The sequence below is a fragment of the Lathamus discolor genome, chromosome 6 (assembly GCF_037157495.1).
Source record: "Lathamus discolor isolate bLatDis1 chromosome 6, bLatDis1.hap1, whole genome shotgun sequence".
Taxonomy (NCBI): domain Eukaryota; kingdom Metazoa; phylum Chordata; class Aves; order Psittaciformes; family Psittacidae; genus Lathamus; species Lathamus discolor.
The window spans coordinates 55,119,747-55,141,346 of NC_088889.1; the positions used below are offsets into that span (position 1 = coordinate 55,119,747).

The 21,600-nt window shown below is 39.1% G+C and overlaps 1 protein-coding gene across 1 annotated transcript in view; it reads left to right on the forward strand.

Annotated features, from left to right (window-relative positions):
• The window catches only part of SERGEF (secretion regulating guanine nucleotide exchange factor), a 162,389-nt gene that overhangs the window by 24,956 nt on the left and 115,833 nt on the right, over window positions 1–21,600 (forward strand). Inside the window, 1 exon segment of the mRNA XM_065682866.1 lies at window positions 13,655–13,815. Coding sequence (XP_065538938.1) covers window positions 13,655–13,815 — 161 coding nt within the window.

Consider the following 21,600-nt stretch of genomic DNA (forward strand, 5'->3'; position numbering starts at 1 on the left):
TTGTCTTTCTGGTTCTTCTGTATACTTGTAGCTGGAACTGTTCGCATTATCTGAGCCATTTGCTCTTTTGTGAAACTATTTCTTTTGTGGCTTTTTTTTAATGATAAACCATTTCTCCTGAATCATACTGAAATTGCTTCATTCGCATCATACTAACACCTGTCAGTTCACCTATTTGAGGCTGAAAAGAAGCAAAGGTAAAGGCAAGAGAAAAATTTACTGCTCTAAACTTGTCATAAGCTGCCTCCAAGTTCCACATTCATAGCTGTTACTAGAGAGAGATCCAAATGCGGAATAAGTAACTTGCAAGACCACTGTTGTTTGGTTGCTGTTCTGACAGATGGGCCCAGTCACTATACAAATTGAGTCACCTTCTTTTTGCCTCCTAGCTTTTAATTCATCTTTTAGACTCCCATGTGTTGTGGGTCCCAGAAGCCATGCGCAGTGATTCTTCTTTATCAGGTTCTGTTATTTGGCAAAAACTATGGGCTAGAAGGCTGGGTTAGGGGGTTCCTCCTTATATGCCCTTCCATCTGGGAGATCTGGGGTAGGGGGTGTGTGTCTCTGTGCAAAAAAATGACAATCCATTTTGAGTGTTGAATGTAATCACATCATGTGATGTAGTTGTGTTTAGTGGAATGCTGATGGGATTGATTGAAATGTTGTCAGCTCGAAGCCCTTGGTAGTGTAAAGAATTCATGTGAAGCAGGCAGATGGTGAGCATTTGCACTTCAGAAATTTTGCAGTTACGCAAAATGGATATAATATGGTCTTAGACAAACAATTTGAATGCTTAGCAAGGTAGAAGTGCATTGCACTCGCTTTGCATAGAATAAAAAGCTGGAAGCTGAAACCAATAATTACATAATAAACTCAGCTGTATTGCAACTGATTGCCAAACACAGTGTATGTTTACTCTAAGTGCCCTCTTTAGTTCTGTTGGTCTCTGGACACATGTACAAAATAAATGGCAATGGCATTTTCAAGTAACTTCATTTAAAGTTGAGCATTACTAAGCTCAACTTTTGAAAGAATCTACGTAAGTGTAAATGATCTGTGTATGTACATGCATTGATTTAGAGATCTCATTTAACCTTAGTAGCATTTTAAAACTGTTAAATACTTGTTTTCATAACCTTTGAATGACACATACTGTTTAGTAATTAGTTATTTGGGCTTAATGCTCACTAATGAATCTTACTATTTGAACATAGATAATGTGCTTTTTAAGAACTTAGAGGCAGTTGAATGCTTCTGAAAAAACAGTATGTTTCTATCTGCCTTGTTTGTTTCATGGCTACCTTGAGGTACTTTTCAAATAATGAATTTGAGGTAGGATACAGGAGATAGATGAGCAGCTGCGAATTCTGAGTTCCAGATGTGTGGTCTTGTAGAAGGGCTTTTTCCCCTTCTTTGATACGGAGGAAGTACAATGAAATCTGCCAGGAGAGTGTATTCACTTTTTTATTTGGTAGCTAGACTGATGGCATTTATTCTTTAGATTGAAGTTATGAGGAGCAATGAAACAATCCACCCTAAGTCTGTGATGGAAAATTTCAGTTGGCCATATGTACTTGTTCCATAGGGTTTACTTTCTTTGAGCGCTAGGAATGACTTTGTGCTACTGTAAGATGAAGTTGTATATCTATTTTAAAGTATGTGCAGTGGGATACTTTCTGTTATGTGGGGGTTTAATTTTTCTGTATTTGTAAGCATTCAGCTGACTTGAGCTAGATTTTTAAGTGCTCTGAAAATACCACGACTGACGTCTGTGTTTTAGCACTTGAGTCTAGTACATGCACAAGTGTGGTTAGCAACTGATATCCTTTAACATTTGTTCTGTTCCATAAGCAAAATCAGTTTTCTTTCGATTTTTTTTTTCTTGCACTGTTCTGTGACTTGATTTCCTTAAATGAAAGATCAATGATTTTTAAATACAGCCTGTGAAAAACACTGCTTTGCTTATAAATACTGTTTAAATCCAAACCTTGTGACTAATTCCTACTATATAGTAGGAATGTTTATTGGTTTTGTGTAACTTTTATGTTGGCGTTGCTCTCCAGATCAGTTTTTATTTTGGCAGTATAATTTGGATACTAATTTTTTATAATTATATGTATGGAAGCACATATTGTGAGTGCACTAATACCAGATAGTAAGATTAACCTGCCATCCTGAGAAACTTGAAGCCAAAAGCTAAAGAGGGCCAAACCAACAAACTTGACGAAGTCCAAAGCAGTCAGTAGGCACTGGATGTACCTTCTCAGAGGTGTGATGTATGGCTGGCCTCTGGTGGCTGTGCAGCAAGCCCTTGGTAAGTGAGGCTCAGTCTCAGTGGCACTGAAGAATAAACATATAATTTGTACCCCAAGGAAAATTTTGAAGGGAAGCCTGCAAGGTTTTTTGCACACTTGTGCTAAGTCTTCTTGTATAGAAGGAGCTATTTCAGGCCAAGCTTGTGGCATGGCAGTTGAAACTTGGGTGCAACTTTATTTTTTGTAGTTCCTGTTCTAACTTCAGTGCAAAGACTGTCTCTTGGTGTAGGTACATATGTTCTGTGTAGGTCCCAAGCTGAGAATGAGATCTGCAGGTGAAGGGGAGTTGCATTTATGTATGTTCCTTAGGATGCACTTTAGGTCTTGGGAATGTTCTGCTGGATTTAAGAGCTCGTTTGGTTCAGGTCTGCTGTGTTCTCTGTCCAGTATAATGAAAAACACAGTATGTAATAAGAATAAAATAATCACAGTAGTTTCCTTCTTTTGTGACAAAGGCCTGGATGATAAGAAGGTATTAGCATCTGATTCATACAGAAGAGAAACCTTGGGGTGGGGGGAAATTTTCTTAGGTAACTCAGTGTCATTTAATTGAAAGAAAAATTATACAAAATATTGTGAAGCCAAAGATCTGTTCAGGGACAGTGTTTTGTGTCAGCTTTGCTAAGATCTTGTCATCATGAATGTATGAAATCTTATTTTTCTAGAAACTTTTATCTAAAATCTTACCTTTGTGAAGTTGACTGAATATATATATATATATATATACACACACACACACATATGAATACAGAAACTCCTTTAGGAATATGTTTTCCTACTTGTCCTTTCTATCCCAAAATAGTAAGCACACTGAAAATCAGTTTGGCATTTCTTGTCTTGAGTTTTGGACCTTATAACAGCCCATGGTCTTTCTGTCGGAATTTGCCTGTACAATGTGCCTGTTAGTGAAACAGCCAACTAGAGCCAGGGCAGTTCATTTAAAAGTAAATGGACAGTAGAACTGCCAGAATAAGAGGTCAGGCTATGAGGTCAATGTAGGGCTGGCAGTGCGGATTACTGTAAATTCATCTGGTTTGAAGAATCATCCTGATAAGTCCCACAGTACAAAGGAGGTTGTTAAATCCTTTTGTGCTTGTCTCCTCTTGCTTGCTCGCTTTGCTAGAGATTATAAAAAAACTTCACCAAACAAACCCAAACCACCCTGGGCATGCACACAGGCAAAAGCCAGTAGCTGAAATTTAGCAAACTGCTGATGTGTCTGATTTAAAAATCTAGGGTAGTTATTTAAAGTTCCTCTAATCCACCAGAGCTGTGTTGGAGCAGCATTTATCAAAATCAGGTCGCACCATGCCCCTGGGATTCAAATCCTTGCAGTTAACTGTAGGTACAAATTTGATATGTAAGAATGTTTTCTGAGTGTCTGATTTTTAAGCTTTTCACCTCAGAGCAAAAAAATGACTCTTTCTTACCTGGCCACCTGCTTCAGAACAGGAGAACACTCATTATCTTTACAAGCTGCCCTGTCTCGTATTTTGTGAAGCATGAATGGGAGGGTTACTGCTTCTTTCAATCAACATTGTTTTTAATGTCAGGGCAAAGGCAGCCATGAAAAGCCAGGAGCTTTTTGTTCTTATCCTCGTTGCTGGTCCTTCCTTATTCTTAAGGAGGAAAGTTCTCTTCTTATTTCTCCCCTCTCTCACTTTGAAATCTAAACTTCTCTAATTAATAGGCAGCATGGCACATCAATACTTACATTATAACCCTGTTCATGTACATACTCAGGTAATCCTTAAACACAGATGTGCTGGCATGCGAAGTAAATACAAATGCAGTAGCTATACAGAGGTAGTTGTGGGCAGCTATTGCTTCGTTTGGTGTACAGCAGAAGTAAATCTCACTAGTATGATTCCTTCTTGACTAGGAATTTCAGATTTCTTTACAGGAGGGACTTGCATGACATTCATTGTATTTACAAAGGTAGTACATTTCTAAAATATTTCTAAATTTTTAGACTTCCAGAATTAAATCAGCTAGCTCTGAAATCTGATAGCATCTCACAGTCAGTCTGTTTGTATGTGGATTCTAACGAGTTAAAGGTCTGAGCTGGAACAAGAAGGCAGGAGTCAAATGGATAGCTGGATAGCATGCTCTTGTAGATGATGGATTTTTTTCAGGGCATAAATGGCATTTAGATATTTTCACCATTAGGCAGCTGTTTACACCTTTGTCCCCTCTCTGTGTCTCTCTCTGCAGTCTCCTTGATGTTAAGCATCTTGCCCTCACATAGTTCATGGTGGAATCTTGTGTGTTCCCCTTTTTCACCTCAACTGAGTTTTTCGTAGGGGTAGGGAAAAATGGGGATACATCACCTTATTGCTCATTATTAATCTCTTGACTTCAAGGGGCATGAATTTTTCTTCCCATCCTCTTTTAGACTGTTTTCTTACTCTGTCAATGAGAATGCTGGAAGTACAACTGCTCATTACTTGAGGTGAAGTGTCTTAGTCATTTGTAGTTACTGTTCTAATGGTTCTGATTCTGAACAAATAGGGTGATCTCCTGGAAGGCTCTGGAGATGCCATGGTTGGTTTTGTGGTACTGTGTTATTCTTTGTACTTTCTTAAGAACACCAGGCTTGAACTTGATTGGAGGTAGAACTCAGCTGCTTCTGGAGCTGCTGAGAAAGTTAAAGCCACTTAGCAAGTCCCAGGATTGGCCATCTAAGACTCTTTTTTTCCATAGTGCTTCCTGCTCCTTTGTAGGCATTGTGACTCTTACTCTTAGAATCATGTATGTCTGAGGCTTGCTATCTGTGAAATCTTTGTGCAAATGGTCTCTGAATATTTGTTCTTGGGATGCATCTTGTGGACAGCAGGAAAAAAGCCCCATTCTTCAGACTGCCATTCCAGAGGATTTCTAGTGATGCTTCTGTGTCTGTCTTTCCACAGCATGCCCTTGAGGCTTTTGAGAAGAGAAATACTTGCACTGGGAACTTAATTACCTTCACTTTCTCCTTTGTAGACAGATGCCTCTTCCTTCTTAGATGGGCTCAGATAGCAATGGGATATTGAGAGTACCAAGATCATTTGCATTCTCCAGGGTAGGCAGATTCACAAATGTTTGCAAGATTGGTGTTACAGGTAATGCTTTTAAGAAAATAATGGGAAAAAAAAGTGTGTATCTATTGTAATTTGTAATCTCTGAATAAGACTAGCTGTAGCACTGTACTGTGTTAAATCTAATGAAGAAAGACCTAGACCTTATCTCAAAGGGGATAAATGAGCAGGCTGTTTACAAAGAGTAGGAGACAAGACACAAGAAAATAATTGTGAACAAATAAAAGCATATGCTTTTCTATCATAATATTTCAGGGGTGTTGCTTTTGCAAAATGGTATTCAGAAAGAATCGAACAAGTGCTTACAAATATCTACTCAGTTTTCTGGGAAATGTTAGAGGAAGAGATGCTCAACTGCAGAAGGAAGGAAATTCCAGGTCAGGGAGGCCTATATGGAAGAGAGCATATAACAGTGCAGAAGGGCATGGAGATATAAATATAGAATGTCGGTAAAAGTGTATGACTCATACTGCTGTAGTAGCATAGTGCAGAATATATTTGCAGAAGTACAGAACAAAAACCCTATGGTATACTATGATGCATTTGCAGATAGTTTTCCATAACTGGTTAATGTTTTATGCATCCTGCTTTTTTAGAAACATCACTAAATTGTACTCTGATTTTCTTTTTTTCTTCTTTCTGTTGTGACTTTGGTTTTAGATGAAGAGTTAACTCCTCTATTGAACCTTGAATGCAGCAGCTCTGCTTGCCGCGTAGAGATGAGTTAGATTTGTTTTTAATCATGTAACTAAATTTAGTCAGCAATCTGCATTTTAAGGCATTGCTATTAAAAGTCTTAAAGTGAGATATGTATCGTAGTTTGAATTTAAAATGAGCCAGAGGCACAGCTGGTGAGGCAGTCATGACTCTCTAATCATGAGTGGAGAGAAATGAGAAGGGAATTTTCTCATCTTGCAGGATGAATGCAAAGTGTGATAGGTGCTTTAACATTTACCCTTGCTCCAACCTCCCTTCCCCAGCTTTGTTTCATAGTTGCATGGACTTTGTGACCTCCACTCCCCGCATTTTCTATTTTGAGCTAAGATCAACTGATATCAGCAGTATGAACACAACTTCACAAGGATTTACCTTCTTTAAATTTTAATTTTCCTTTAAGTTCATTCAGAGCTTTGTAAGGTACTTTATGTTTCCAGTCTCTCCTCTAAAAGAAAAACAGCCTTTATTCCATCTAAAACCCAAACACAGAGGGATGACTTCTAAGGCATCTGGAGAGTTTTGGAATTTGCCATACTCAAAAGTTATTTTTGTCCAGTCTTTCAGAGCAGTGAAGCATGCTATTAAATAATCCCATTAACTGAATGTTGCCTATCTTGGGACATAACTTGGTGTAACTATGGAAGCAAAAAAGAAAAAGCATACCATTTTTTTTTAATGAATGAAAGTCAAAGCTCTGTAGATGCTGTCAATGGCCCTGATAAAGACAGCTCTGTTGGTAAAGTGCACAATAAACTTAGCATGTCATGTGAAACTGCAAGTTATCGCTAGCCTATCATACAGAATATTAAATTGACTTAATATAGCACTGCCTTTAGCAATATTTACTGTTGCCAAGCTCCTATTTCCCAAGGCTGTTTTTCAGCCACATCAGTTCCTTGGCTTGGTTTACCTCCCCCATCACATACAGCTCAAGCACGATGAAAACTGGTGGCCTAGGGGTGAGAACAGGTACTTGGGTCCAAAGTGTCTCTGGCTGTCTCAGTGTAAACTTTTCCCTAAGAAATTCTCAGCCTGTGCTTTGAACAGTTCAGTCTACTAAAAAGCTGTCAGTCCCATTGTGTCTTCTTGGAGAGTCTCCCACATCCTCATAGCTTTACCTGCTTAGCTGAGTATTTTCCATAACATTGCATTATCATATGAGTCATTGGATGGTTAATGTTTTGATAGCTCCAGAAGTGTGTGGAAGGAGACTGCGTGATGTTCCCTTGTGCTGTATCTGTTTACATTACTGTCGTGCAACGGAGTTCCTTCTGGTTGGATGAGTTTGCTTTCTTGATGCATAATTGTCTTCTAGGTTGATTTCTCGAATTTCCTTTTTTTTTAATTTTTTTTTTGCAGTGGGAACGGGTCACAGTTCTTGGTTCATAGATGAACCACTGATTCTGGTGGTGTGAAATCCCTTAGGTGTCTTGTTGGCTTGTCTTGCCCACATGTTTGCGGTTAAATCGGACACCAGATTTGGTGACATCTGACGTAGCTCAGAATGGCCAAAAATTTTGGCTCGTTTGAAGAGTGTAGGAGTTTTAACTGACAAACCGATAGCTACTGCAGGAGGACTGGTGATGCCCTTATGATTTGGCCTTTTGTTGCAGGTTGAAACCTATTCGTAGGGTGCTTGGAAGCCCTTGTGAACTGCAGCATGTTGAGTAGATGGTCTGTGAGTTATTCTCTGTACTGCAGAAGACTGAAAAAGGCGACTTAAATGATCTCTAGTTTTCTGTTGCTGACACCCCTGAAATGCTTCTGCTGTTTTGTCTGAATTTTCCTCTTCAGGCATGACCTCAATACTATGCATAGATTTGTATTTTAGTGATGCATTCTTAGTAGCTATTATAAATGACTAAAAAAATTCAGGAGCATGCCCTATTATATAAAGTTGCAGAAGTCTGTAAGGAGGTCATAGAAAAAAGATGTGTTGAGATGTGGGCAGCTCTGGTACACTGAACTCCTGTGTAAGAGGATGAAGGAGCCGTTTCAACCTTTGTCAGAGAAGATAATCCTGCTTTGTACTGAAACCATGCACAGGTGTTAAGACTATCGGTGTGGTAGTGATGCCTGGTTTCCAAGCTGTCTTCAGGCAAGAGGAGTTTGGGCATGGATGACTGTTTTTCTGTAAGGCTGCCCTGCACAAAGGCTGTTTCTAGGTAGATGAGAAAGTTCCTCAGAATTGTTCAAGAACTTAAGTGACTGTTCTGAAGGACAGCCGAGATCTGTAGTTGTGAGAGAAGTGTTAGCTTGCCCTATGTGGGGCAGGGAGGAGGCAGGAGCAGACTCCAAATGCCAAATTTTATGCCTGCTCCTGTGAATTTTCCTGTGAAAGGAGGCATTAGGAATTTTATTTGGAACTCCTTATTTCAAATCTGAATGAGATTAAGAATTCAGTGTGATTATCCAGACTTCATTTGAAAAGCAATTGTTAATGCAACCATGAATTGAGATAGCCTAGATGAACTCTTTCATCTAGTTTTTGTGAAAGGATAGTTCAAAGCTTGCCAGGATACTGAATAAAGACTTCAAGGAGATAAAAGTAGTGCACTTGTGATATTATCTTAAAACAGGAAAATTGATATAAAGATTAATCTGAATGTAGTGAAAACAAGTAAATTTTAATGTTTCTGTTTATCTATACTGTTTTACTGAGTTTAAAAATTAAAATGCTGGTTTTATTGCTAATTCTCTCCAAATACTTGTGCAGCTGAGCAAATTGATTAAGAAAGTGCTAAAAGGGAAAAATGTCATGTTTCTACAGCCTCAGCAGCACTATAAAGCAGCATTGTAAGAGCTACAGTGTCAGGCGGGAAGCAACTAGAAGTGGTTTATGCAATGTTATGGGATTTGCAGTACTCTGAAGGCTGTGAACTTATACTGTCTACGCTTTGTAATAACATAAGGACAGGATGATGTGAAGAAAATGCAGAGGAGCCTTTCTGATAGTGTATTGCTGCAAGCGCTTGAATATGTACATACCTTCATCCGTATTCTGAGAGAGATGTGAGGATGTGTTTCAGACAATTTGCTGCTATACGTATACTGGTGCAGACTGCTGTGTTTCCAGCTCAAAGAGCAGGAGGAAAGTAGGTCTGTATGACCATGTAGAATCTCAAATGATGTAGCATACTGCTGTATGTATAATTTACTTAAGGGGTTGTTGGGAAGTTTTCCTTAAATATCTGGCCTCTGTTCTATTCTTCTAGCTCTCTGAATTCCTATACTGTATGTTTTATTCAGGTTGTACACTGGAATGACATAGGATGAATTAATAATATCTATTACCCCTTAATTCCAAATAGTACTGAACCTTCTGTCCTCTATTTGAGGTAGTGTTTGTGTGCTGAAAAAAACCCCAACAGTTGCAATGAAGTCGTCTGGCACACTGTAGATGCTCACCAGTTGAGGAGTTGAAGTGCCTTCTGGACTTGGAGCTTTCGTGCTCAGAACATGGCAAGATCAAGGTCTTAGGAAGTACTGTTAGCACCTTAGAAGAACTGGAAAAGCTTTCTAATGTCGTATGTTTCTTTCTTTTAAGCTGCCTTTTGTGCCCTTTTACTGTATAGAATCTGTTATGAAATATCTCATTTTCTGATGCCTCAGCCACTTCCATGGTTGATGCACTCTGTCCAGTTGACTCATCACTGTGTGTTTTCTTGATGTGTAATTAAAATCTGTTCTATTCTAATACCAGACCAACACTTCTGTTATATCACTCTTCATTCTTAAGTAATTCATCCTGCAACCTCCTTACTCTGTATGACTAATGTATTTTTCCAAATATTCTTAGAACATTTTAAAATGCCATCTATATTATAAGCAGCACAGTAGCAACACCTCTCATTACAATTGCTTAACACTTTCAGTTGTAACTTGGTGCTTTCTCTTGCTTAGGATTTTGACAAGACATTAACCTTTTTGGTGGAATTTTCCATGCATTGGTGTTTGCCTCAGCCTGAAATTTCTACTTGAGACTGATTTTTTTTTTGTTTTGTTTTGTTTTTTGTTTGCTGAAAATCTAATCAGTATTTCATAGAGAAGACACTTCAAAGTCAGCTTCTGTTAGGCTCTCTCACAGAGAAGGCATTTATTTTCTTTTTAAAAGGATCCCCAGGCATATGTGTATGGCTGAAATACAGGAATGATTAGCCATTAGCATGAGCATGGGAAGGGGAATGCTCTCCAAACAGTCTGGGGAATGAATTTCAGCCAATTAGAAGTACTGAGAAGGAGCTGGTTACTTACCTAATCCTTGGGCATTCAAGTTGTTCCTACAACCAAAACCAAACTTATCTAGCTTTAATTTTTAAACATGTTCTCCATTTTTGCCCACCAATAACCACATTTCCCTTACAGTGGCAAAAAGGAAAAAGAATTACAGTTATTTCTGTTTGTAAACAGAAACAGTTTATGTTCTCCTACAAGTTCTATTTGTTTTTTCATGTGTAAATAAGTCTGTGCCTGCTTATCCAGTGAAAGAAAACAGAATTTGTGGATGGGAGGTGTTTTTTTGTCACTGAGCATTGTTGCTAGCTGGTTTAAATCCTTCATATATGCTTGAATTCTTCAGTTTCACTGAATTTACTGAAGTAATATGCACCAAGAGATGAGCATACTTCAAAGCCTTTGTAAGGCACTGGGATTATGCTGTTCCCAGTTCTATTAATTGCCATTTCAACTTTGTGTTACTGTTGAAATTTTAATGTAGGGCCTCAAAAATTGCTCCAGTAACAGAACTGTAGAGTGAACCTCAAGACCAATGTCTGCAGTGTAGAAGAAAAACGGATGAGATTCATACACCCCCTGACACATGGAAAAGGTACTAGTATTAGAGGGTCTTTTCCAGTCATTGAGAAAGACACATTAAGCACCTGATGGCAACGGTAGTTAACACAAATTAATCTTGTTGCAAATGGACTCATGAGCCCTTAATTCCTAAGAGGAAATTATGTATGAAGTTTAGATTGACTTCTGAGAAGGTGGTTGTGGTGTTTTGCTCTCATCTTGTAGCTGGGGAGAGGCTGTAGACCTCTGCACTTCTCTCCCACTTTTCACAGGCCCTTGGCAGAAGGGAATGGAATTGCTTCATTTGCATGGAACTTCCTCTGACAGTTTGTGATCAAGATGGTGGTCATGTCAGCTGCACCCTGGTTTATGCTGGTCACTGGCAAGGTTGGGGAAAACTCTTAGTGAGTAACTAGTCAGGTGTGTGTCAGGATTTCAGATTGCCTTTGTGAGAGTCCAGACACCAGCAGTAGACAAGATTTGAGACAAGGTGGAGCAGTACCTTTATGTCATAATGCAAAGGATCATTTTTGTTATAGGAGTGGCTGGTCTTGTTCATGTCTGGGTCCTGACAGAGCATGAGATTTGGTTGGGGGAAGAATTTTTTTCCCCAAAAGCCAAACTTGAGAGAGGAACTTCTACTGCCCCTGGGTACGTGATAGTGCTATAGACTGCATATGGTGATCCTGATCTGTATTATCAAATACATTGCTTGTCTTTCCAGAGGCCCTACAGGTTGCTGGTGGTTTTGTGTGTGGCACTTGATGCTTTTGGCTTCTAAGAGTTGAGATGCTTTAAATAAACTATGGTCCGTGGGATCAACACAGCAATGTTGGGGTAGAGCCTGTGGTATGTTAATGCTCTAACTAGATGTTACAGAAGTTCTCTCTGGCTTTGAATTCCACAAAGTGCAGCTTCAGTTCCTGTATTTGATACAAAATAAAGCAGCCAGGCTGTCCTTTTCCAGCCCACTGTTAGGGTTCTGGCTAGGTGCAGTAACCTGGTCTGATGGAAAAGCCTGAAGCTTAATCTCCATTTAAATTTGCTATGGAACTTACTGATGTAAGAGTCATCTTGGAGCATTTTTTCAGCTGCAGATGTTTTTAACAGTTCTATACAAATTGCAAAGTAAATATGCTACCACCATCACATGTATGTTTTTTAAACTGCAAACTGTTTTCCTAATCCCTGTAAGGTATATTGGTAGTTCTCGTAATGAAACTTGCTTTAGTGCTTTAACCTAACAAAATGAAACTCCTGGGTTGAAAGACCTCACTTGTATCAGAAGTAGTCTGTAACTGGCTTCAACTTTTCCCTGAACAGCTAGGAAGCTCAAAGGAAGAAAATCTTTGTGCCCTTGAGAGAAAAGGACAACTAATTTTATCATGTAATTATTTTGGGGAAAGCATTATCAGTGAACTGAGAGGATGCATCTGAAAAACTTGTACTGATGAGAGTAAAAGCTACCACTTCTAGCAGATTTCCAAGGAAAATGTATATACTTCTTGGGTATTTAAATATAATAAGTTAGAAGTTTCTAGTTTATTTACAAGATACATTACCAGTTTAAATTCCACAAACCAGCTGTGCCCACCTGTGTTGCCTTCAAGACAGTTTAACAGCACCCAAAGGAAAAGCGAGGTATTCAGGTTTTCAGAGGTTTGTGTTATGGCATGTGTTGTCATCATTGGGTGGCATGACTGGTACCCCTGACTCCTAACCCCTCTGTGGGATCTTTCTGTGCTGACAAGGGGAGAAGTATTTGTGTTTAGGCTGACTTGCTTGATGGTATTTTCCTCAAATTCACGTCATTTGGATTATGACTTGATGACTTGAATTCAGTTCTGGAGAGGAGTTTGAGGCTTGGCTGAAATGATTCTGTGATTCTGTGATTCTGTGTATACATAACTCAAGGTCGTTGCAGGTTTTCATCTGGGCTGGAATGTGGGTTGCTGCTTCTGGTTAAAACTGAGTTGAAAACATACTGTTTATGCAGTGTGTATATAACTCTTTTAACGGGAAGTCCAGAAGGGGACAGCTTTTCATTACTAACCTGCAGAGATCTGGTTACTTTATTAAGAAAATAAAGCTGTCAGTATGATTTTATTTATCTATTTATTTTTTTTTAATACTGGAAACCAAAAGTAAAAAGCATTGCTTTATGGATGTTATCTGTACTGGAGAATGAATTTTTGGGTATCAGCACCCTTCAGCAGTGAACCTGGTATAATATATGGAGAGAAGGGTGATCCATATACTGCTCTCCTGAGGGCTGTTACTCTGCTAACGGTTGTGACAGAGCGTAACTTTTATCAGGAAAACATAAACTGTATGTTAAATAAAGGACATGTGATGGATATCTCTATGGTAAAGACTGGGAATAGAGAACTTTCTATTATTCAGAGTAAGCTCTTTTGTGTGTGCTTCTGTTAAGCTATGTCCTTTATGTAACCAATGTGTATATATTGTGTACAGAATGTCCAGTTTATGCAGCTTTACTGACATGGTTTCATTTATAGCCCTGCCCAACCTACAGATGTTCTGATGGAAAACAAGTTAATGAAGTTTGAGTAGAAATAGACCATAATATGGCTTTACTTTCTTTTTCTTCTGCTCCCAGCAGCATGTCCTTCTCTAGGTTTTTGAAGCTTGATAAGAAGCATCAAGAAGTGTTGTTCTTGTTTTGAATTGACGTCCAGATTTTCCAAGAACCTACTGAATAAGTAATCTTGAAATGTGTTTTGTATTTAGAAACTGGTAAGGTGTTCACCTGGGGCAGAGCAGACTATGGACAACTTGGAAGGCACGCAGGGGTTCCCGAGGGGCAGGAGGCTTGCACAGCATCTGAACAACGCTTGGAGCGGTTGTGTAACATCCCTGTTTCAGTGCCTTGCCTAAATGGAGCATCTCAGGTAAAAAAGAAAATCACAATTTTTTCCCCAGGGCTTTTTTTTTTCTTGTGTGTGCGTTAGAATAATCAAAGCAACTTCCTAATGGAACCTTTTCAGATGCAGCAGCATGAGCCCTCACTGCTTTTCCTGTAAGCTCAGTATGTTTCAGTTATTTAAAATTTCTTAAAAGGCTTTTGCATTAAGAAACTGACTTTTTCCTTGTTGGAACTAGAGTTACTGTTAGATGGAGATGCCAAGGTCTCTCAGATACCGATGTGTGCAGCAGGCAGTTGTTCCTGCCATACAACCTAACAGATGAAGTGAGACCCTGCCCAGTTGCAGTGATACTTTTGTCTGTAGTCCTCTGTGACAGTTTAGCCTATGGCCTTTCCCTAGCTGATAAATAACTCCACATCTCAGCACCCGGCTATATAAGCATATAATAAATATTTCTCTACCTTATAACATCCTTGAGTGGAATTTCAGGTTTTCATTTCAAATGGCTAACTTGATACAAAATGATTTATTTTCAAGTATAAAGATGATCAGAAAGAAAGCTACTCAAGTTGTTTGCTGTAGTCTGACACAACATGCAACCTGTACTGCCTGCAAGACATTTTCTTGGCATTTTATTGACTGAGAGGCATCATATTACAAGTGGCCTGTTGGCAGGTGATGCACAGATCCTGTCTGGGCAGATAACCAGTCAGAAGGTATGCATTTCCCTATGGGGTAGCTAGCAGTCAGCTTCAGCAAGCCAGTCAGCAGGCTTCAGCTGCATCTCTGCTTCCTGGTAGTCTTCCATGGTGAGGCTTTGGATAGAAAAGTCAGCCTCTGCCCTTTCCCATCATCAGTGGTGTGTGTGCACTCACAGATGTGAAGTAGAGCTTCAGAGTGCAGGATGCTGCACTAGTGAATAATTTGTTTAGTCAGTGGTGACTTCACTTGAGTCTCATGCAGCTTTCTTACTTTGAGACATCTATACCTGCTTTTGTCATTAGGTATTTTTAGCAATCAACACCATTGTTGAATCCATTTCATGGTGGTTTTCATCTGTGCTTTGGACAGTGCCTCAACTATGTGTTTTTGTTGTTTCTCATGCAATACAAAGCCAAGGCAGTTGTAGCTTTTGCACAGAAGAACTTACACTTGGCAAGCTGAGTGATCTGTGAAGGTTAAGGGATACATTCAGATATCTTCCTTGAAAAGGAAGAGTTAACCAATCTCATCTTCATTCTGCTGCCCTCAGCGATATTCCTCTTTATAAGCTTATGGGAGACCTGGTTTGAATGATTAGCTATGGCAGTGTTCTGGAGCACACATCATTCTTTACAGAGCTAACAGCATGAAGACGATTTAAGAAGAGTGTGATCAAAAGCTAGCATCATTTGTACCCTAAGAGGCGCTGTGTTGATGAGAAAAGGAAAAAGCAGATGATAAGAGCCTAAATTGCTTTACTTCCAAGTTACAAACTTAATGCCAGAGGTAAAATTTATACTTAAAAATGCATTAAATTGCAGTATGTAGGCTGTGTAAAGTGTGAGCTGTTTCTTGTTTACATACAAGCTATCCCTTTTTACACTTGTTGTCATATGGAGATGAGCTTTGATTTGAGGGCTGAATTAAAAGGGATACAGGAAATAAGAGCTCTTTTCCATGTTTACCTTGGATTAACAATTCCAATTTGCATGTTTAATGCAGAAAGCCATTTTAACAGTTCAGGATTACAAGTAACAATTTTTATCCATGGCCTATTTTTATAAATAACTTTAAATGATTCAACTGAACTTTTGGCAAAGTTGTGGTCTGCTGATTACCTCTGCCCTTCAGTTAATATTGCTAAAACCAAAATGGAGAAACTAATCTAAGGATTAGAGGACACTATAAAAGGCACACTAGTTTACCTCAAGGGCAGTGCAGTAGATTTAACCTCCTGTGCTGCTCCTTGTCTCCATGCTGATGGCTTACCTGCTTCTCCATCAAAGACCACGGATTCTCCTTTCTTTGTGCTGAAGTAGATATTATATCTGTGCTGAAAATGATATGATATGTGTCTGTCTGCCACTCCAAAACCTGATTTTTGAAGTGCTGTGAGTGACCTATTCCATTGTGAGTTTGACTTCATCTGAAAAACTCATTTGGAAACACTGACCTTGAGAAATACGAGCACTCTTTTTCGTTCAACTGAAACGATAGAAAAGCCTGGTATCTAGTTTTAGATAATTATTTACCCATTCGGGTCCTGGCAGCTTTAAACAGTGTGTGGACATCAGGTTCCTAGAGTCTCATGTGTTCAAACTTTTTGAATTATACAGCTGCAGGTCTATTTAAGGGTAAGGCACTGAAAAGAAACTTCAGGCTGTAGCAGAAGTCAGTTGTGGAAGACATTCTGTGTGCAGTGCTCTTGTGTTGTGGGGTGTCCTTGATTGGACCTCTTCAGAACATCTGACTCATCTGCTGCCTGATGTGCATTCATATCCACTGCTCTTCAGATGAAAGGACAATTACAAATACAAATGTCCTGAAATATGATGAGCCTCTGTATTTAGCAAATGCTACAAAGGCCTGGTTTCATGTTTCCTCCTCGTCAAAATGCTTTTCCCATCCATTTTATATTTCTGGTTTTAATAGCTATCGTTTTACTGTTTGTGGTATGTTTAGCATGTCATTCATGTTGCAGTGAACATTTGTTGCAGGAATACAGAAGTAAGAGGTCACTGTGCAGTGCTGAATATTTATTGCTAACCTGGATGCAAGGAAAGGCTACAGTTGCAGCACTGCTTGCATGGAGTCGTGTTTTCATCATATCCTTTCTTAAAGCAAGGTGTGCTAAAGTACAGTTTTCTGAAAAAGGGTCTCTGAAATTTCAGTTGAGAAATGAGAAAAAAATAATCTTTCATATGGTCACCTTTGGGTTTTCTTGGGCTTAATTCCTTCCTCAGTTTTACCATCTCCCAGCTGAAATCTTGATGGCGAATCTAGGGACCACTTGTTTCAGGGAATGAAAGTAACTGATGGCCTTGTGGCATCCTGTACCTGCTATGTTTATCGTGATCCTACTATTGTCCCCAGTTCCAGTGTGTACGTTTGTCCCAGTGTTATATTCATCCTGTACAATACAGATTGGTTTGGATCCTCCTTATGGTTCCTTTTTTCAGGGGATGCTATCATATAAATAACACGTTTGTCATTGCCCTTTGCAGTCACAGTTTAGGGTGGCAGTTGCAGCAACGTGTCATTTCAAGTATTTAAGCAATAGCTCTGTTCTTAGATTTGTCTTGTAAGTATTTTGCAACATGAATGGCGAAAAGAGGGGAAAACCACAAGAATATGCTAAGGTATCTACTATGATGATAATTAATTGATTATATGGCTGATAGGTAAAGGTATAACCATCCAGGTAAAGGTATAACCAAAGGTATAACCATTACCTTAACACAGACACAATTATATTGAAAACGGAACCTTTTGGTTTACAAAAAATGACAAGTTTTTGTATTCTTTTGACTTCTTGGGGAAAACTATTAGACCATTTTGTAAGTAAAGCTGCAGTTGAGGCTTTAAAGGATATTGAAAGAAATAACCTGATAGTATTACATGTACATTATCTCTGTGCTCTGTGTGTGGCTTTTGTATACTCAGTTGTCTGACTGGGTACTGTAAGTATCTGTGGCTATGTTCTTTATTTTGAATTGTCAAAACGAGAGTTAAATATTTTTGTGGGAGAGAAACAACAAATTGAACTTTTCTAAGCAAGAGTTTACTGCTCGGAGTTTGAGAATATATGTGTAGTAATTGATCCAGTAAGCTGCTTGACAGAAACCATTTTGGATGTTAGGGAAGGAGGTAAATGCACAAAAGTCTCTCTAGCTTTCTAAGCTCAGTACCTTTTAGATAATCCAAGGATATAGTTCAATAGAAACGGTGGTGTGAAAAACTAAGTTTCAGTGAACTTTTCCTTGTTCTCTGTTTTGCCAGCTTGCCTCAGAACCCCTAACTGTGCCACAGAAACAGATGTGGGCCCTGGAAAAGACTCATAGTAAAAGGTGGTTCTTACTTTGCAATACTTACTGAAAACAAGCAGGGCATGGGAGTGGAAATAGAGAAATGATATGACTTCAGGTGCAACACCAAGTCAGCTGCAAAGTTGAGAAGAGAACCTGGGTGCTACATATTTAAATCCAGCCCTTTACTCATTAAGCTTTCTTTCTTGTGGTATCAGCAGAAGGGAAAGTTAGTTGAAATCTGTGTGTTCTAGACAGGTCAGATTATTATTTGTGTTATATTTCAGTTAGAGCGTGTTGCTTTCCCTGGATGGTTGTTAAATGCTGTTAGATCTGTCTAGTGATCCTTCACAAGGAGAGGCTTCCGTAGAACTAAAGGCCAAATCATCTTTTATTTTGGGTCTGTGAGGTCCGTTAAGTAATGGATCTCCATTTGTGAGATCAATTAAGTGAATTAATCTCTGTCTTAAGCTGGAGTTTCTCACTTCATAAGCAAGTAGTGGAGTGTTGGTTTTCTGATTTTTTTTTTTTTTTTTGTCATGAATTTGAATCTTTTACAAGTTGGTTTTGATCTGTGTCTTTGAGAAATGGCAATGTTGAAGTTTCCTTGATTGATGCGTGTTGGTTTTGTTGTTTTTTAGAGATGCAATGATAAAAATGGTGATGTAGAGAAGGTCCCTTTAATGTTCTTGCAAGAGTGGAAATCAAGTTCTTGGCTTCTCAATTCATTTTAAATGATAATGAAGAAAAATAAAGGCCATGGAGAAATGAGTTCTGAGTAAATGATAAGTTGCAATTAAGGATGAGAATAGAGACCGAATTGTTGAAATTATCATTCAGGGAAAAAGTCCTGAACAGGATGTATTAAAAGAATGAAACTGCAGTCTGCATACAAAGTACAGGAAGACTGTGTTAGATGAGGTGTGTTTGTGTGATCTGCATGCCCTGTGTAGGAGAATAACACTAATCTTGGTAACACTGCAAGAAGACTGAGATGAATTCACAGTTGTATCACAGGTATTGAGGAACTGGGATTTACTTACTGAGTTGGTTGTACTTGCTGTTGTTCTAGCAGGAAATTGAGAGCACTAACAAACTCTGAAATTCAAGTGTAATTTTTTGGCTAGGTAGCTGTCCTATTTATTCCTTCCTTTTCTCATCTCATTAATACATGATCATGGTTTGTAAATAATATAGCTTGGGTAGAGAGACATTTAACATTACAGCAAAGTAATTTCTGAGTTAGGAATACCAGTGTGTTAGGCAACAGAAGTTACTCTGGAAATATTAGTCTGCTCCATGAAAACTGTAAACCCAGTTGCAATTTCGTCTCACTAGATGAGAAGATGGGAAGCTTTGCTTTCCTCCTCTTCTTGCTATAAGTAGAGCCTAGATTGCCAACTTTTGGCTTGTAAGTTTTGGAAAGCAAAAAGGAGATTATATTGGTTCCTAGCACTTTGCTTCCTGTCAGCCATACCAATTTCTCTGCAGCTGGCGTTGCAGAAAGGGAGATGGGAAATGAAATTCACGCAAAGTGAATGGCAAAGGAGCACTCCTTTGCTGCCTTTGCATGCCAGAAAGCATATGCTGTGTGAGTATAAACTAGAGGTTTCCCAGTTATGACTTTTGCAGATGAGGGTTGGTTTAAAAGGACCAGAATTGTTCTGCAGGGGTTGTGCTGTAGCACTGAAGTGTCAGCCAGGGCTCAGGCTGCTTTATCTGTATGAGAGACCATGAAGGGTTGATTTGCGTAGAGTTTGGGAGCTGGAGACCCACCCAGCATGGGATGACTGAGGTGTTATAAACGTGAGTGTGGGTGAAGCCTTAATCATATTAATTTATAAATTAATTTTCCATTTGATAGCATGTTGCAGTTAGAATTTCAGATTAATACCTCACTTACAGATCTCTGAAAGTACGAGGGAAATGGAAGGAGACTAAAACTACCGGCAGCAGTAGCTGTGGCTTGTACAGGCATGCGTCAGCTGTCAGTAGTGCAGCCCTAACAATGAGACCAAATTGGCAGCTGTATTTAATGAGCCTATTAGTAGCAAAATGTCTAATCTGAGTTATCTTGTTTGTAACTCTGTGATCTACATATGCTCATAATATATTCCTTAAATTAGAAGTACTGACTGTGTCCCATTCTTCTGTACGGATTGTTCTAACAGGGCACTGTGACTGCAACTTACTCTGAGCTCACTGGAATATTAAGAAAACAAAAGGGTGGGGGAGAGAGGGGAACTAGTCAAGGACAAATAGATAATTTACCCTCATAGGAATTTGATAGAACACTCTCCTTAATTGTTTACTTTTTTTTTTTATTGGTAGAAGTGACTTCATTAATTCTTCATTGCTTTTCTGTCTCCTTAAGAACAATGTTACTTCTGAGAAGTTATTCCTTAATAAGTAGTATGCATTATATAGCTGGAAGATATGCTGGGCTACTGGGTAGTGTACTACAGATGAGTGAGGTGGGAGACATCTTAGTGGTCCCAGCTCAACCGTTTTATTGAATTGTTCCATTTACAAACTCATTTGTCAAAGTGGGGCTATAAACCTACCAAGGCACTGCAGTTCTGGCCAGTATACACACTGCTTCTCACCCCTTTTAATGTAAGGATTTTTGATTCTGTTTGAACTTGGGTCATGCTTGTACTTCTAGGCTGATGATGGTGTTCGTTTTCAGCTTTTCAGACGTTTCCAGCTTTCAGTTATCAAGGAGTCATTTAAGCTGTGAGTCTTGCCAGTCTTTTAGCCTTTGTGCTTATGTTGTAAGTTATTTACTGTTTAATAAAAGGTTCAGTAAAGAGAGAAACTTGTGTTTCTGCTGTGATGCTTGCAGTTGTTGCTATGCCATGGCACAAAGCAAGTGTCAAAGACTGGTTTGCTGGGTAGTCTGCTAAATGACAGGTTGTCTTGCTAAATGACCTGCTTGTCCTCCTACCTGCTGGCTCCTCTCCTTTGCCTGTGGGCTGCCTCATCTCTAATCTAATCTGAAGCTGGCAAAGGCAGAAGGTACCTCTGAGCTCTGTGTGTTTTTTATGTTGTCTAATATAGCCTGTACCCCAGCCCAAGCATTCAACCGACACAACTTGCTGGTGAAAAGAAAGGAGAATCAAAAGTAAAAATAATGCACCTAATCCTGTGAGGAAAAAAATGCTAAATTGTCTCCTGTTTTAAAACCTGCCCAAGAGTTTATTCTTAGTCTCCTGGCAGTTGATGGCTAAGGGCTCTGTAAACTCAGTGGATATCACATCTAATCAGATACCAGCAAAAATTGCATAAGATCTATGCTCCTGTTGATGTTTTCTTCTTCCTACATTTTGCCACTTTAGCTCCCATTTTCCCATTCTTCCTTCTCTTCCCAGAGGTAGTGCTAGTGCCAGTGCTACCTTCACTGTTCAGGACTGCTTTGAGAGCTAGTAAGGAGTTCTTACGATGTGTTTGTTTTTCCAGAACATTGTTTGGCATAGTGTTTGTGTTCTTATGTGATAAATTAAACATTCAAAATAGCCAGTTTTCTGACTGATAATTGCTTTGGTGGAAATCCCTTCTGTCCGGCTTTTTTAAGTTGCCAAAGTTTACCTGCAGCCTCCCCTGTTAGTTGATTTCAGACTTTGAAAGTGTAAACTTTTTCTTGAAAATCTGAGATTTGGGCTCATTTCTATAGTAAGTAAAAAAAACAAACCCAGAGAAAGGCAGCCAGGCTCTGCTGTACCTCACAGGAGATTACTGGGGGGAAGGGATGAAAGCCATCTAACAGAACAGATTTCAGCCACTTTAATCCACACAGAGATGA